Here is a 12,879-nt window from a genome sequence, read left to right on the forward strand (position 1 = left end):
TGTCATGCTCGATCCTCGCTGCTGCCCTGTGCTGAGGGAGGTTTAGGCTGGGCACTGCTGGTTTAAGGCAGGATTCTGTGCAGCATCCACTTCCCAGGAGTAGGGGAGGGTGAAACCAAATCCCAGGGGATTTTTCCTTGTAGTGTGGCCCTGGTTGAAGATTGGCTTGTGTGTGTAACGTTGACTTTAGTTAAAAGACTCTTGAAAACCTGTGATATTTCCCCCCATCTTTCTGCTGTCAGGTTTTACCCCAGATAGCTCTGTGCTGCTGCAGGATGTGTTAGTCCTCCCTTTCCTTTGTGCCACTTCTCTAGTTTCTGATGTTGAACTGCAGGGCTCCTGAAGCCAGAAATGGTCACCTTGACCTTTAGTGTGCATGTTGGGCCCTGGTGCTTTCTTTAGCCACAGAATGAGCCCTCCTCACCCAGCACTCCCAACTGGGTGCATCTCTGTAGGATTTTCCTTGGTTTTGCCCATCATCTCCTCGCAGTTAGGTGGCTGGCAAGCAAAATGATGGGTTTTCCCCCAGGTTTGAGGAGCTGGAGGCTTTTGCAGCTCTGGGTATGTCCTCAGGGCTGGATCTGGTGCCTCCTGTCCTGCACAGGCAGTGTCTGCCCCTGAGCCCCCTGCATTTAACAAAAACATTAACACAGGCTTATTCAGCTCTGCAGCAGAGCCAAAGTGTCCCTTCTGAGCAGAAGGACTCGGTGGTGTGGGGTAGATTTGGGCTGTGGTTTTTCTGTGGGAGCCAGATGTGGTCCCCAGGGGGCTGAGGAGCCGTGTGTCTGCTGGGACAGTCACAGGCAAGGTGGATCAGAGCCTGTGAGCCCAGGTGTGATCCCTGCTGCCAGGGAGGGGCTCTGCCCTCTGCTGCAGCCTGCTGAGGGCTGGCACCAGCTGAGCTGAGATTTCCAGGTCTCTGTGCAGCTGGAATGGCCCCTCCAGCTGCGGAGCTGGTGCCCACCTGGGACACTGCCCAGGGGGCAGAGCCCTGAGCTCATCCCAGGGAAAGCCCCAGCAGCCAGTGGGCATGGAGGCCCTGGTGTGGGTGAGGATGAGGAAGGAGCAGCACGGCTGGGGATTGTCCTGGGCAGAGGGGGTGACCAGCCCTGTGGCTGTGCCATCCCAGGGATCCTGTCTGGCAGGGAGGTGCCACCCCAGGCTGGGCTTACGGCTCCTCGCCAGTCTTTTCCCTGCCTGGCACCTGGCTCTGGCTGGGCTTGGCAGCAGCTCCCGGGAATGCAGCCCTGCCTCCCTGCAGGGCTCCTGCCCCAGCCCGCCAGGATCCCTTGGGGCCGGGAAAAGCCTAGTCCAGGGAGATGCCAGCCCTGCTGGGTGCCCCGGGGTGTTTTCAGCAGTATGCCAGGCTCCAGGCTGTGTTTGCTGTGACTCAGAACTCGCTCTGCTCGCCAGGCTGTGCTGCAGGGACCTGCTGCCAGCCCAGGCTCCTGCTGGGCAGGGAAATGCCACCCTGGGGTGGTGCCAGCACTGAGGGGCCCCGTCAGGCCGGGCCCGGGGAGCGGGGGTCCCCGTCGGGCCAGCCCCAGGGAGCGGGGGTCCCCGTCAGGCCGGGCCCCGGGGAGCGGGGGTCCCCGTCGGGCCGGGCCCGGGGAGCGGGGGTCCCCGTTAGGCCGGGCCCAGGGAGCGGGGGTCCCCGTCAGGGGCCGGGCCCCGGGGAGCGGGGCCTTGTTAGACCTGGCTGCAGAGTGAGGCTCTTGGGGGGCTGAGGTCCCCTTGTCCTTGGCTGTCCCCTGGTCAGTGGCACTCACCTACACAGCAAAGACACTCACCTGTGCTCACCTGTCCCAAGGCTCTCCCTGGAGAAGGAGGCTGGAAAGGCTTGAAGTGAAGTTAAAATGCATCGTAGAGCTACAAAGAGCAGGACTGGGCTGTCCCTTCTCTCCCCAAGCTGTGCCCTGTGGGCTGAGGTGGCTGCAGCCGTCCATTTTTAGGTTTGGTGGCCTCAGGAGGTTTGTACAGCTCCGCTGTGGGCACCGAGAGGGTCTGCCCAGTGCTCTGCCCCAAAGCCTCTCCTTGCTGCCCCTTTCCCTGCCCCATCCCCGGTGAGGCCTCTCCAGTGGCCAGGCTTGGCTCAGCTGGGGCCCAGCTTTGGGCAGCACGGCAGGGTGGTGCTGTTGGCTTTGCACTCTGGCTTTAAAAGAACTCTGAGCTGAGGTGCTGAGCACCTCCAGGCCTGGCTTGTGGTGCAGGTTTGGGGAGAAGGCAGGGAAAAGGGGCAGTTCCAGACTGGGAGGTGGGAGCGGGGTGGCTGCAGGGCTGGGCCCAGCACAGATAAACCCTGTGCTCTGTGTGCTGGGCAGTGATGTGTGGCAGCAGAGCCATCACAAAGCACAGGGGGCTCTCAGCAGGAGCAGCAGGATGGCTGTGCTAATGGAAACCAGCAGAGGATGGATCAGAGCTGACTTTCAATCAGCTGCTTTGGCCAGGCAAACTGATCCTCAGAGACCAGAGGCTCCTGCTTTGTCCTCTCTAATAGCTACTCTCTCACAAAGAGGAATTCCTTCCCAAAATTCCACTAATTCCCTGGCAGTGGAAGCCATTCCCTCTTGTCCAGCTCTCCTGGAGCCCCTCTAGCCCAGCAGCTCCAGGTGAGCACCCTGAGCTCGCTGGCACAGGCACCCCACAGTTTCCCAGGAGGATGCTCAGCTGTGCACAGCCAGAGCAGATGTGCTGATGGATTGGGATTTGTTCCCATCCCCGTTCCCAACACCTCCCAGGCCCTGCTCCCAGCACAGCCACCCTCTGGGAGCTGTGGGGCTGCTGCCAATTCAGCTGCAGGCACGGAGCTGCCTCATTGTCCCCGAGCCCAGAATCAGTGCAAGGGAAGCACAAAGAGCTTTCACTGCCCTGTTACTTGGAGACAGCCCATTGATTTTACTTGGCAGTTGTGCAGCTTCAGGCACGTGTCTGTCTGTCTGTGTGTCTGTCTGTGTGCTCTATCTCCATCTGCACCCTCCTGGGCGCTGCAGAACGGTGTAAATGGAGATGTATGTGAGTATTTGCTTGGTGGGTTTGTGTGGGTTTGTTTCTCTGCTTTGGGAGGCAGAGGAGAAGCAGGTCTTGAATGGCAAATTCCTGCTCTGCAGGAAGAAGCAGGGCTGGGCTCAGGGAGCTCCTACACAGCACCAGGTCTGTGCTGGGGGGGCCCCTCTGCACACCTGGGGTGCTCTCCAGGCTGGGCTATGGGCTCAGCAATCCCCCTGCCCAGCACCTCCCAGCTCCCTTTGCAGAGGGATCTGGCCCTGCAGGGATTTGGCATTTCCAGTGTCAATTTCCCAAATATTTGGGTCAGGTGTGTGCTGAGCAAATGGCAGAGCTCTGGAAATCCAAACACAGCATTTCTGCCCAGATTTGTGGGCTGAGCAGGCTCTTCACAGAGCTGGGTGTTGCTCCCTGGAGCAAACCTGGTGTGTTTTACCCCAAAAACTGCCTGGAGGAGGGAGGGAGCAGCCCTGGTGTGGTGGCCCAGGGGAACTGTGGGGAAGGGCAAGGCCATCACTGAGGTCTGGGCTAAGACCCTGCAGCAGATCCCACTGCCAGGGGGTGGTGAATTCTGTAAATGCAGGGAAACACCCCAGAGATGCACCCACACTGTGTCCCACAAATGCACTTACACAGGGCTATATAAAGGGATGGAGAGGATTTGTATTTGCACAGAGATACTGGGAATATCTGTGTGTACATATAAAAGGGGTGTATATAAGGGTGTGTCCATGATTATAGAGATTTAAAGGGTATATGTGAGTATTTCCATAAAAGGTTACACATAAAGAATATCTATATGCATAGAGCTAAAGGGCATATGTGCAAAGGGGATATATAAAATATATACACATGTGCAAATATACACCAAGGGTGTATGTGTAGATATGTGTTTATATTTATGTGGAGAGAGGAGTTCGTGGCTGAGCTGTGCCCACAGACCTTGAACAGCAAAGATCAGGTCAGTGAGAAATAGGATTAAAAACCTGTAAAATAATTGGAAGCTGTGAGGGAATGAGCAGCAGCACTTGACTCCAAGGGGTGTTATGGGGTGGGTGGGCTGTGTCCAGAAGGAATGCAGAAATCCCCATCCCATGGGTCTGGGAGTCTGGAACTCCTGCCCTCGGTGCTGCAGCTCTGGGGCTTTGCCTTTGAACCTCCCAAGGGTTCTAGTCAGAATGGGGAGGATTTGTGCTGCTGGTGGGCAGGCACCAGCTGTGCTTGCACTCAAAAGATGGGAAGAAAAAGAAAAAGGGAAAAAAGGAAGGAAAACTAGAAAAGGAATAAAGAAGAAAAAAATAGAACACACACACAGAAAAAGAGGTCAGTGCTTGCCCTAGCTGTGCTGTGAGCCTGGGGGCTCGTGGGGCTGGAGATGCAGCTTTTCAAACAGACCTGCAGGTCAGGCTCCTGTGTCTCCCAGCATCTGAAATTCCCATTAGCAGCACTGAATTTTGGGTGTAGCTCTGTTAAGGGGTCCTGGAGGGGTGGGAGGATGGGCAGTCCTGCCCCAGGGTCTGGCTGGTGCTGGGCTGGTCCTCCTGCCCCTCTGGGATGCTCCTCAGGGAAATGGTGCTGTAGGAATGAAAACCTAACATGGCCAGGAAATGCAGTGTGGAAAATGGGATGGGCTGGGAGCACAGGTGACAGCCTGGCAGTGCTGTCCCGGGGCTGGGAGCACAGGTGACAGCCTGGCTGTGCTGTCCCGGGGCTGGGAGCACAGGTGACAGCCTGGCTGTGCTGTCCCGGGGCTGGGAGCACAGGTGACAGCCTGGCTGTGCTGTCCCGGGGCTGGGAGCACAGGTGACAGCCTGGCTGTGCTGTCCAAGCCCTCCCCTGGCCCTGCCTGGGGCCAGCAGGGCTTTTCCTTCTGTTTTATCTCATGTGGCTTCAAAGAACTCAGCAGGAGGGGCAGGGAGGGTTTGAGGTGCCTGCAGCAGAGGGATGGGCAGTGATTTATTCCTGATCCTGCCCCGTGCCAGGGGGTGGCAGGGGATGAGCTGTAAGGCCCTTCTCACCCAAACCACTCTGGGGTGCTGTGCAAGTGCAGGGAATGTTTGTGGGACCCCAGCTGATGGTGGGTGTGAGGTACAGCTGAATTTATCTGGGTTTATTGCCAGCCCTGAGCACTCAGGGAGGAGGAGGATGGCAGCACATCCACCCCTCCCCAGCCTGGGTGCCCACCATGGGAGATCTGCCCCTTTTGGAGGAAAACACACATCTGGGCAAAAGCTGTCCCTTGTCCCCTCCAGCTGCTGGCTCCCCGTGGGGTTGTGTGCCCTTCAAGGGCTGAACTGCATTTTCTAATTTGTTTCTTTTCCTTCCAGAAACCTTGGCAAGTCCGGGCTGAGAGTGTCGTGCCTGGGGTTGGGTGAGTACCTCTGGCCTCTGTGTCCAGCCCAGCCCTCCGGGGGAGCTGTGGGAGGGTTTGTGCTGTAAAACCCCTGGGTGTGCCCAGTCCAGGGGAGGAGCAGCCTGCAGGGATGCCATGGAGTGTCCTCAGGAGCCCCGAGGGCCAGGGCCAGCCTGGGCTGGGGCAGAGCTCCATCCCATCCCACGGGTCCCATCCCGGTTCCCATCCCATCCCCTCCCCTGTGTGCCCTGTTTCCCCCTGGCTCCAGAAGCCCACAATTCCACACCAATGCTTTCTCCCCTCTGTGTGCTGTTTCCTGGGGAAGGGTTCTGCTCAGCTCCTGCTGCCTGTACTCAGAGAAATGCTCTGAAGTGCAGCCCCTGGGACACAGACTGAGCTGTGGGATGGACACCCAGCCCTGCAGGGAGGAGGAGGAGGCTGAGCTGTGCCAGGCAGCCCTGGGATGTGCTGGAGCCCCAGGGATGGAGGCTCTGCCCAGCACAGCCCCTCCAGCCCCATTCCTGCTTCCTGGGGTCACAGTGCTGCCACAGGGAGGTGGGGGCACCACTCAGATTCCTTAAGGAATGGCTGAGAAAAGAAGCAGCGAGGCCAGGCTGAGTGTGGATTGATAAAATCAGAGTTTGGTGGCACATTTTGGTTTGTTGCTCCAGACAGAGCACGTGGAGGGCAATCAGGTTACAACCAGCATTCAGTGCTTGCAGTGGATGCTGGCCCACAGGAGGGTGGGGTGCAGAGCAGGAGGGAGACCCTCCCCAGGAGCAGCCCCAGTGCCAGGCTCAGCCTCAGGCTGATCAGTGCCTCAGGTCTGGGGGACTTAGCAATGCTCCATCAACACAACAATAGCAGGCCCTAATCAGTTGACTAATTTAACATTTATAAAGTGACTCAATAGGATTTGCTATAAGCACAACAGTCGCTTAATTATGAATCTAAGCTAATTAGGAATCTGAGATGGCAAGGTTCATTCTGCACTTACTCAGAGTATTTAAATCAATTGCTGTACCCACAGATCCAAGGAGTCTGCAGCAAGCTTTAAACCTGTGAAACACTTCAGGGAAACACTGCTGTCTCTAGACTCACAACCTATAGCATGCTTGGCTTTAGTCATCAGGAAATTTCCATCCTGGGTGCAGTTTGGCTTGGTAGTTACTGGAATTTTCTTTGAGAAGTCCAGTTAGAATAATAATGATATTATTATTCAACAATTCTATTATTATTATTAGGTCAGAGCAACCTGGTCTACTGGGAAGTGTCCCTGCCCAACAGAGGGTGGAATGGGATGAGCTTTGAGGTCCTTCCAGCACAAACCATTCCATGATTCTGTGTTTATTCTGCTCAGGCTGTTCAGACAGAAAAATAAGGCCTTGGGGCTGTTGGTTGGAAACCAGGACCTTGATGGAGCACAAGTTGTGAGAGCAGAGAGTGTTTGGGATAAGTTCCAGGGGGTCACCTGCTAAGTGAGCATTGCCAAGGTGAGAGGGTGCTGCTGCCTTGGGGCAGGTGAGGGCCTGGGGGGCTCTGCCTGATCATCCCTGCCAGGGATCCTCCCAGGGCAGCTGTCAGCCCTTTGGCATTTGGGATTAAACTGGAAGGAATTGTGAAAGTCACCCTGTAGCACAAGTGGGAGAAGCAGGGCCCATTCTTCCAAGAGCTCTTCTGGTTAAAATAGCCCCAGCCTTGGAAAGGACTTGTCTGGTCTGTGCAGAGACTTTATTTATCAGTTTTATTTATCAGCCTCACAGCTTCCCCAAGCGCTGCTGCTGCAGTGGAGGAGAAAGCCACGGGAAGGAAGTAGCAGCAGGAAAAGAAAAAAAAAAAAAACCAACAGTTTTGCAGAGCTTTTCTTTGATTTCAAGTGGAACTGCAGCAGCATCTAAATATACTGATCCTTTGTGAGTGCAGCTGTGCAGGGGCTGGGGAGGCTGCTGGGCACCTCCTCCTGCTCCAGGGAGCCCTGAGCCCCTGCCCCTGTGCAGGGAGAGGAGAGCTAGGGAGCCTGAAACCCAGAATCCAGAAATCCCCATTCCCTGGAGTGGGCAGGGGTTTCTCCTGCTGCACAGCACCTTTTCTTTTGGATGGCTGGTTTGGGTTGGAAGGACCTTAAAGCTCATCCTGTTCTCTCCCTGCCATGGCAGGGACACCTCCCACTGCCCCAACTGCTCCCAGCCCCAGTGTCCAACCTGGCCCTGGGCACTGCCAGGGATCCAGCACCAGCCACCCTGTGCCAGGGCCTGCCCACCCTCCCAGGGAAGGATTTCTCCCTAATGTCTGATCTAACTCTTCTCTCTTTCAGTTTAAAACCCTCCCCCTTGTTCCTCCTGCTCCTCTGCAGATCCCCCAGCTGTCTGCTCCTAGCTGTGGCTTATCTGACTTTCCTAAATGCCTTCTCTCTTGCAGTTCCCCAAAAGATAAATGTGTTTCCCTGTGATCTCTGCAGCATGAAAATCTAATTTAGGGCTCACTAAAGTTTCTGAAGGCTCAGCAGTCTTCCTCAAAAGCCTTGCAAAATCTCAGCAAGGTGGGAGTGTGCTCCATCCTGCAGGATGAGAGGTGGAGGAGAAGGGGAAGTGGGGCAGAAATCTGAGGTGGGCAGGGCTGAGAGCAGGGGCCCTTTGGTGCCACCCTGCTCCTCCTGGCTCAGGGGGAACCAGCTGCTCTGCTGGGTCCTGCTGGGGATGCTGGCAATGCTTCCAGGCAGGGCTGTGTGCCAGGGCCCTGAGCCCCTCAGAGCAGAGGCTGAGCATCATTCCTGGGGCACTGCAGCTCCCGTGGAGCTGGGACTGCTCAGCCAGGCTGAGCTTCCCTGGGAACATCCCAGTGCTGGCTCCTGCTCCTGCCTGGGCTGAGCCTTCCCTTCCTGCTTGGATGAGTTTGCTCCAGGTGAGCCTTTCACTGGGGACCTGCCAGCCTCTTTCCTTGGTGCTGGATCCAAAATGTGCTTCTGATTCCAGGGGAGGCCAGGTCATGTTTTCCACCTGTGTAGCTCAGGGGCACCCTGCCTGTGGGCTCCTGCAGGCTTTGAGAGAGCCTTGGCCTCCAGAGAGGTGATGGGCCCTGACTGCAGGGAAAGGAGCAGGACAAAGCTGCCATCCCAATCCCCAATCCCACGGACAGAAGGTGACAGCTGGCTGCAAAAATGGTGTTTTGTGAGCCCAGAGGGGGCAGGTGCTGCTGTGCCCTTGGCCCTTGCCCTGAGGTGAGGTTTGGCACAGGCACTGTCCCTGCCAGGAGCAGCAGGGCTGGGGGCTCAGCCCTGCTCCTGCACAGGTGACACTCGTGCTGGCAGTGCTGTGACACTGCTCAGGTGGGCTTTGCTTTGGCACCACGCCCTGCTAGGCTCAGAGTAGGAGCCAAAGCTGGGCCTTGTGCAGGAATTCCTCTTGGAGGTGAGGATATTCACTTGGAAAACCTTTTCCAGGCAGGAGGGAGGAAGGTGATGGGCAAGGGTCAGCGGTGGGAAGTCTGTCTGCCCTGAGCCCTGGGGCAGGGGATGCCTTTCCAAACCATGAGCTGGGCTAGCTGAGAAAGAGAGACAGTGACTTGGAAGGGGGAAAGGAACAATTTAAAAAATATATGTCTTCCTCCAGTATATTTTTCTTCCCAAATGAGTGTGTTGGCTGAGGTTGTGAATCATCCTTGGCTGTTGTTTGAAATGCCAAATGCTCCTTGTGCTTTTTTTTGCCTTTTTTAATTTGCAGAGGGAGGGGAGCAGCCTGAGCCATGCCAGACCTTTGATGGGGGTGCCTTCCCTGCTCCTGACTCTGAAGCAGAGCCCTCCCTTCCCCAGCCACTCCTGGTGCTTTGGAGCTCACCCTGCTGAGCCCAAACTCGCATCCCTGCCTGGGTTTTGTGACAATAATGTGGAAAAAGACCCCTTGGAATCCCCACCGTGTGCTCCTGCTGATGCTGCTGTGCCCCAGGAGCTCAGGCAGGGCTGTCCAGTAGCACAGAGATTTATTCTTGCATTTCAGGAGCTTTCAGGTGCCTGTTGTTCTGATTGGAGCTCTCCCCATGCCCCAAGCCCTGAGCACATTGCCACTCAGTGGGATGTGCTTGGTGTCAGAAGGTGAATTTTGAGAGGATGTGCACTCTGTGGGGAGGATGAATAATCCTCCTCCTTCTCACCTGTGCACCTGTGTGCTGCTTATGCAAAAGGAAAAAAAAATCACTTTGAGATAAACAGTCTCAACCCATTTTTTGGTACAAACACATTTTAATGTATTCCTGTAAAAATAACACCTCTGAGGCTTTAACATGGAAATCAGGCTTCGTTTGGTTATTTTTTTTATCTGCATGAAGAAGCTTAAAGATAAAATGAAAACAGGTTTCAGTTTTATCTTTGTTGTGCAGGACCAGAGCATTTAAACTCCAATAATCAGAGAAAATACCTCTCCTGAGGTCTGTAGCCAGCAAGGTGCAGCAGGGGTATTCCTGTCCCATTATTGTCATCCTTCTAGAACTAAAGAAAATACAAAATTAGCTAGAAAATGCATGCTCTTTGCTCATTTGTTTAGTTTCCATTTCATCTCTGATCTGTGGCAAACTTGGCTTTTCCAGCTCGGGTTGTTCTGCAGGAAGTCAGGAGTTGCAGTTTGAACTCACACTTTGTGCATCTTTAAATAGCTTTATTTGCACTGAGAGAAACCTGACGTATTAAAAAATTCAGATTGGCCTTTTTCTGAGGGAAAGAGAGCGAGCTCCTGCTGCCAGGGATGATGAGTGGCTGTGCTCTGAGCAGGGCTGATCAAAGCTGCCCCACGCTCCCACCCCTGCTCAGGGTTCCTGTCCTGGCACCCAGGGACCCCATCCCTCTTTGATGAGGGGCTGGGAGCAGCTCTTGCATCTTTTCAAGTGCAGGCAGGCAGGGAAGCTGCGATTTCTGCCCCTTGGCAGCATCACAGCTCAGCCCTGGCACTGCAGTCCCTGTCCTGGCCCATGCCTGCTTCACAGGTGGGGTGGGATGGGCTGGGAGGGACTCCCCCATTGCCACCCTGCCCTGGCAGGGACACCTCCCACTGCCCCAGGCTGCTCCCAGCCCTGTCCAGCCTGGCCTGGGACCCCTCCAGGGCTGGGGAGATCTCACTGGGGTTCCAGCTGGGAGCCTGAGCCCCTCTGTCAGTCAGAACTTTCAGTTCTGGGGAGTTGTGAGAGCCACGTGAGCTCTGCTCCATCCATCCATCCATCCATCCATCCATCCATCCCACTCCATCACCATCCATCCCATCCATCCACTCCCATCCCTCGCCTGTCCAATTTGACATCTGGGTTTCTGTGGGGCTCTGCAGGAGTGAGGAGGGGCTGTGCTGGGCTCAGAGGGACCTTGGCACAGGCTGGCAGGATGCCCAGGGCAGCAGGGGTGTCTGGGCAGGGCCCCCCGTGTGACCTGCTGCCTGCCCAGCTCCGTGCTGCCTCTTCCCCACTGCCTGAGGAGATGTGTACTCCTAAAATAAATACAGGCATGCAAAATCCAGATACAGAAATCCTGTTCCTGTGGGAATTCCTTGGGCTTGGACCAGCTGACCTTTAAAGGTCCCTTCCAACCCAAGCTGATTTATGATCTGGTTAAATCCACACGCTGCTTCCACCACAGGATTTTTTAATTTTTTTTTTCTTATTATTAAGCAATGATCATAAGGAGATAATGCCCCAGGTTTTCCTAATAATAGACCAGAGTCAGCAACTGAGCCTAAACTGCAGCAGTTTAGGAGCCAGCCCAGGGAAAGCAGTGCCCTTGGGCTGGGCTGGCACTGGACATTGGCTTCATGGAAAAGTTCCCAGGGAAAAGTCACTTTGGGCTGGAAATCATTCCTGTCACAAGAAATAGTTCTCTTTTTTATGTCTTTATTTATTTATTTTTTAAATTCTAATTTTGACTTTCAGGATGCTAAATGCTGAAGTAGATGTGTAAGGAGAGTTTCATTCTCCAAATGATGTGTTGTGGCAGCATCAGGGATTTTTTTCCAATTTGTCAAATTGAAGCTTTGGAAAATGATTTCTGATTTGGAAAGAGCTTCAGATTTCAGGGCCTGGCAGTGCCCCTGGCCAGGCTGGACAGGGCTGGAGCAGCCTGGGGCAGTGGGAGGTGTCCCTGCCATGGCAGGGGTGGCGCTGGGTGGATTTTGAGGTCCCTTCCAACCCAAACCACCCCATGATTTGAATCCAGCTCTGTATTTTGGCACCACAGCATCCCCTGGGTGCTGCCCTGGGCAGCTGCCTGTGCCAGTCCCACCCTGGGAGCAGGTGTCCTGTCCTGCCTGGCTGCAGGAGCTCCCTTGGGGCTGCACCACCCCCTGAACCAGCTCATCTAAAACCCATTTAATCCCAAAAGGAATTCTGGTGAAGTCTCATTTTTGATGTTGAAACCCTCTTGTAGTAACAGACTATTTTGCTTTTTCCAGGGACCTGGGTCACTTTTGGAGGTCAGATCTCAGATGAGGTGAGTGCATAGAACAAACCCCACTTGGGGGGGGGTTGAATTTCATTTTTAAATGAAATTGTGGCTCTTGGAGCCTTCCTGCATGGAGAGACAGCAGGGAGTCACTACACAGAGCTCTGCCACAGCCCCCTAATGAGCCTGACATTTCCAGAGATGGACTCTCACAAGCCCCATCCACCCCTCAGGGCCATCTCCTGTCCTGTGCTGTCCCCAGCAATGTCCCCTCCTTCCCCTGGGCTCCTGCAGTGGGAACTGGGACCTATTTTTGTGTGTGGACATAATGGGCAACAGTCCTAAATACAGGCAGGGGCTGGCCTTTCAAAGGTGATGTATTTTTGACATAATCAGCTGCAACAGCTGAAAACGAGCTCGGGTTTGCTCCATGATTTCCCTGGAGCAGATGGCTCCTGATGCAGGGAATCACCCCTGGAGCTCTGGGCTGCACGTGGGCTCCTCTGCAGCCCAGGTGTCACAGATGTGAGCGCCTAGGGACAGCAGCTGCCTGCCCCTGGGATGTGGAACAGCCCCAAAACAACTCTGGCGTGAGGAAAAGAGCCCAGGAGCCTCCATTCCAAGGGGTTTTCCTTTAAACTTCTCTCCATCTGTCATGGTGTCACTGCTTCTCCAGGTGGCTCCCCCAGCTTTGGTCCCCATGGATCCCCGGCTTTGGTCCCATCTCATGGCACTGTGGGTGATGAGCAGCCAGGTGATGGTCAGTCGAGGCCTGTTTTGATGTCCACTCTGGTCCTCCTGCCCCACTTGCTCTCCATAATTCCATGCAAAGCAGGACAAATTCCATGGAAAAGCAGGACAGAAGCACAGCCCTGTCTTTGGGATGCTGAGCCCAACATTTCAGCCCCCTGGGGGCAGCAGGAGCCCAAAAACTCCTCTGGGGCTGCACAAATGGACTTCAGGCCTTTCCCCACGCCACGGATTCTCTGGGGAGCTGCAGGAAGGCTGGCAGGCAGCCAGAGGAATATGAAACCCCCCATTCTGTGCTAAACCCTGCAGAGCATCTCCTGTCACCCTGTTAAGCTCTTGGCTGCCTTCCTGATGGAAAGCTCCT

General features: G+C 55.1%; 1 protein-coding gene across 1 annotated transcript in view; it reads left to right on the plus strand.

Annotated features, from left to right (window-relative positions):
* Positions 1–12,879, plus strand: part of KCNAB1 (potassium voltage-gated channel subfamily A regulatory beta subunit 1) — a 57,553-nt gene that overhangs the window by 29,582 nt on the left and 15,092 nt on the right. Inside the window, exons 2-3 of the mRNA XM_050977997.1 lie at positions 5,331–5,374; positions 11,776–11,813. Coding sequence (XP_050833954.1) covers positions 5,331–5,374; positions 11,776–11,813 — 82 coding nt within the window. The remainder of the gene's footprint in view (positions 1–5,330; positions 5,375–11,775; positions 11,814–12,879) is intronic.

The sequence above is a fragment of the Serinus canaria genome, chromosome 9, assembly GCF_022539315.1.
Source record: "Serinus canaria isolate serCan28SL12 chromosome 9, serCan2020, whole genome shotgun sequence".
In the NCBI taxonomy this organism is placed as follows: Eukaryota; Metazoa; Chordata; class Aves; order Passeriformes; family Fringillidae; genus Serinus; species Serinus canaria.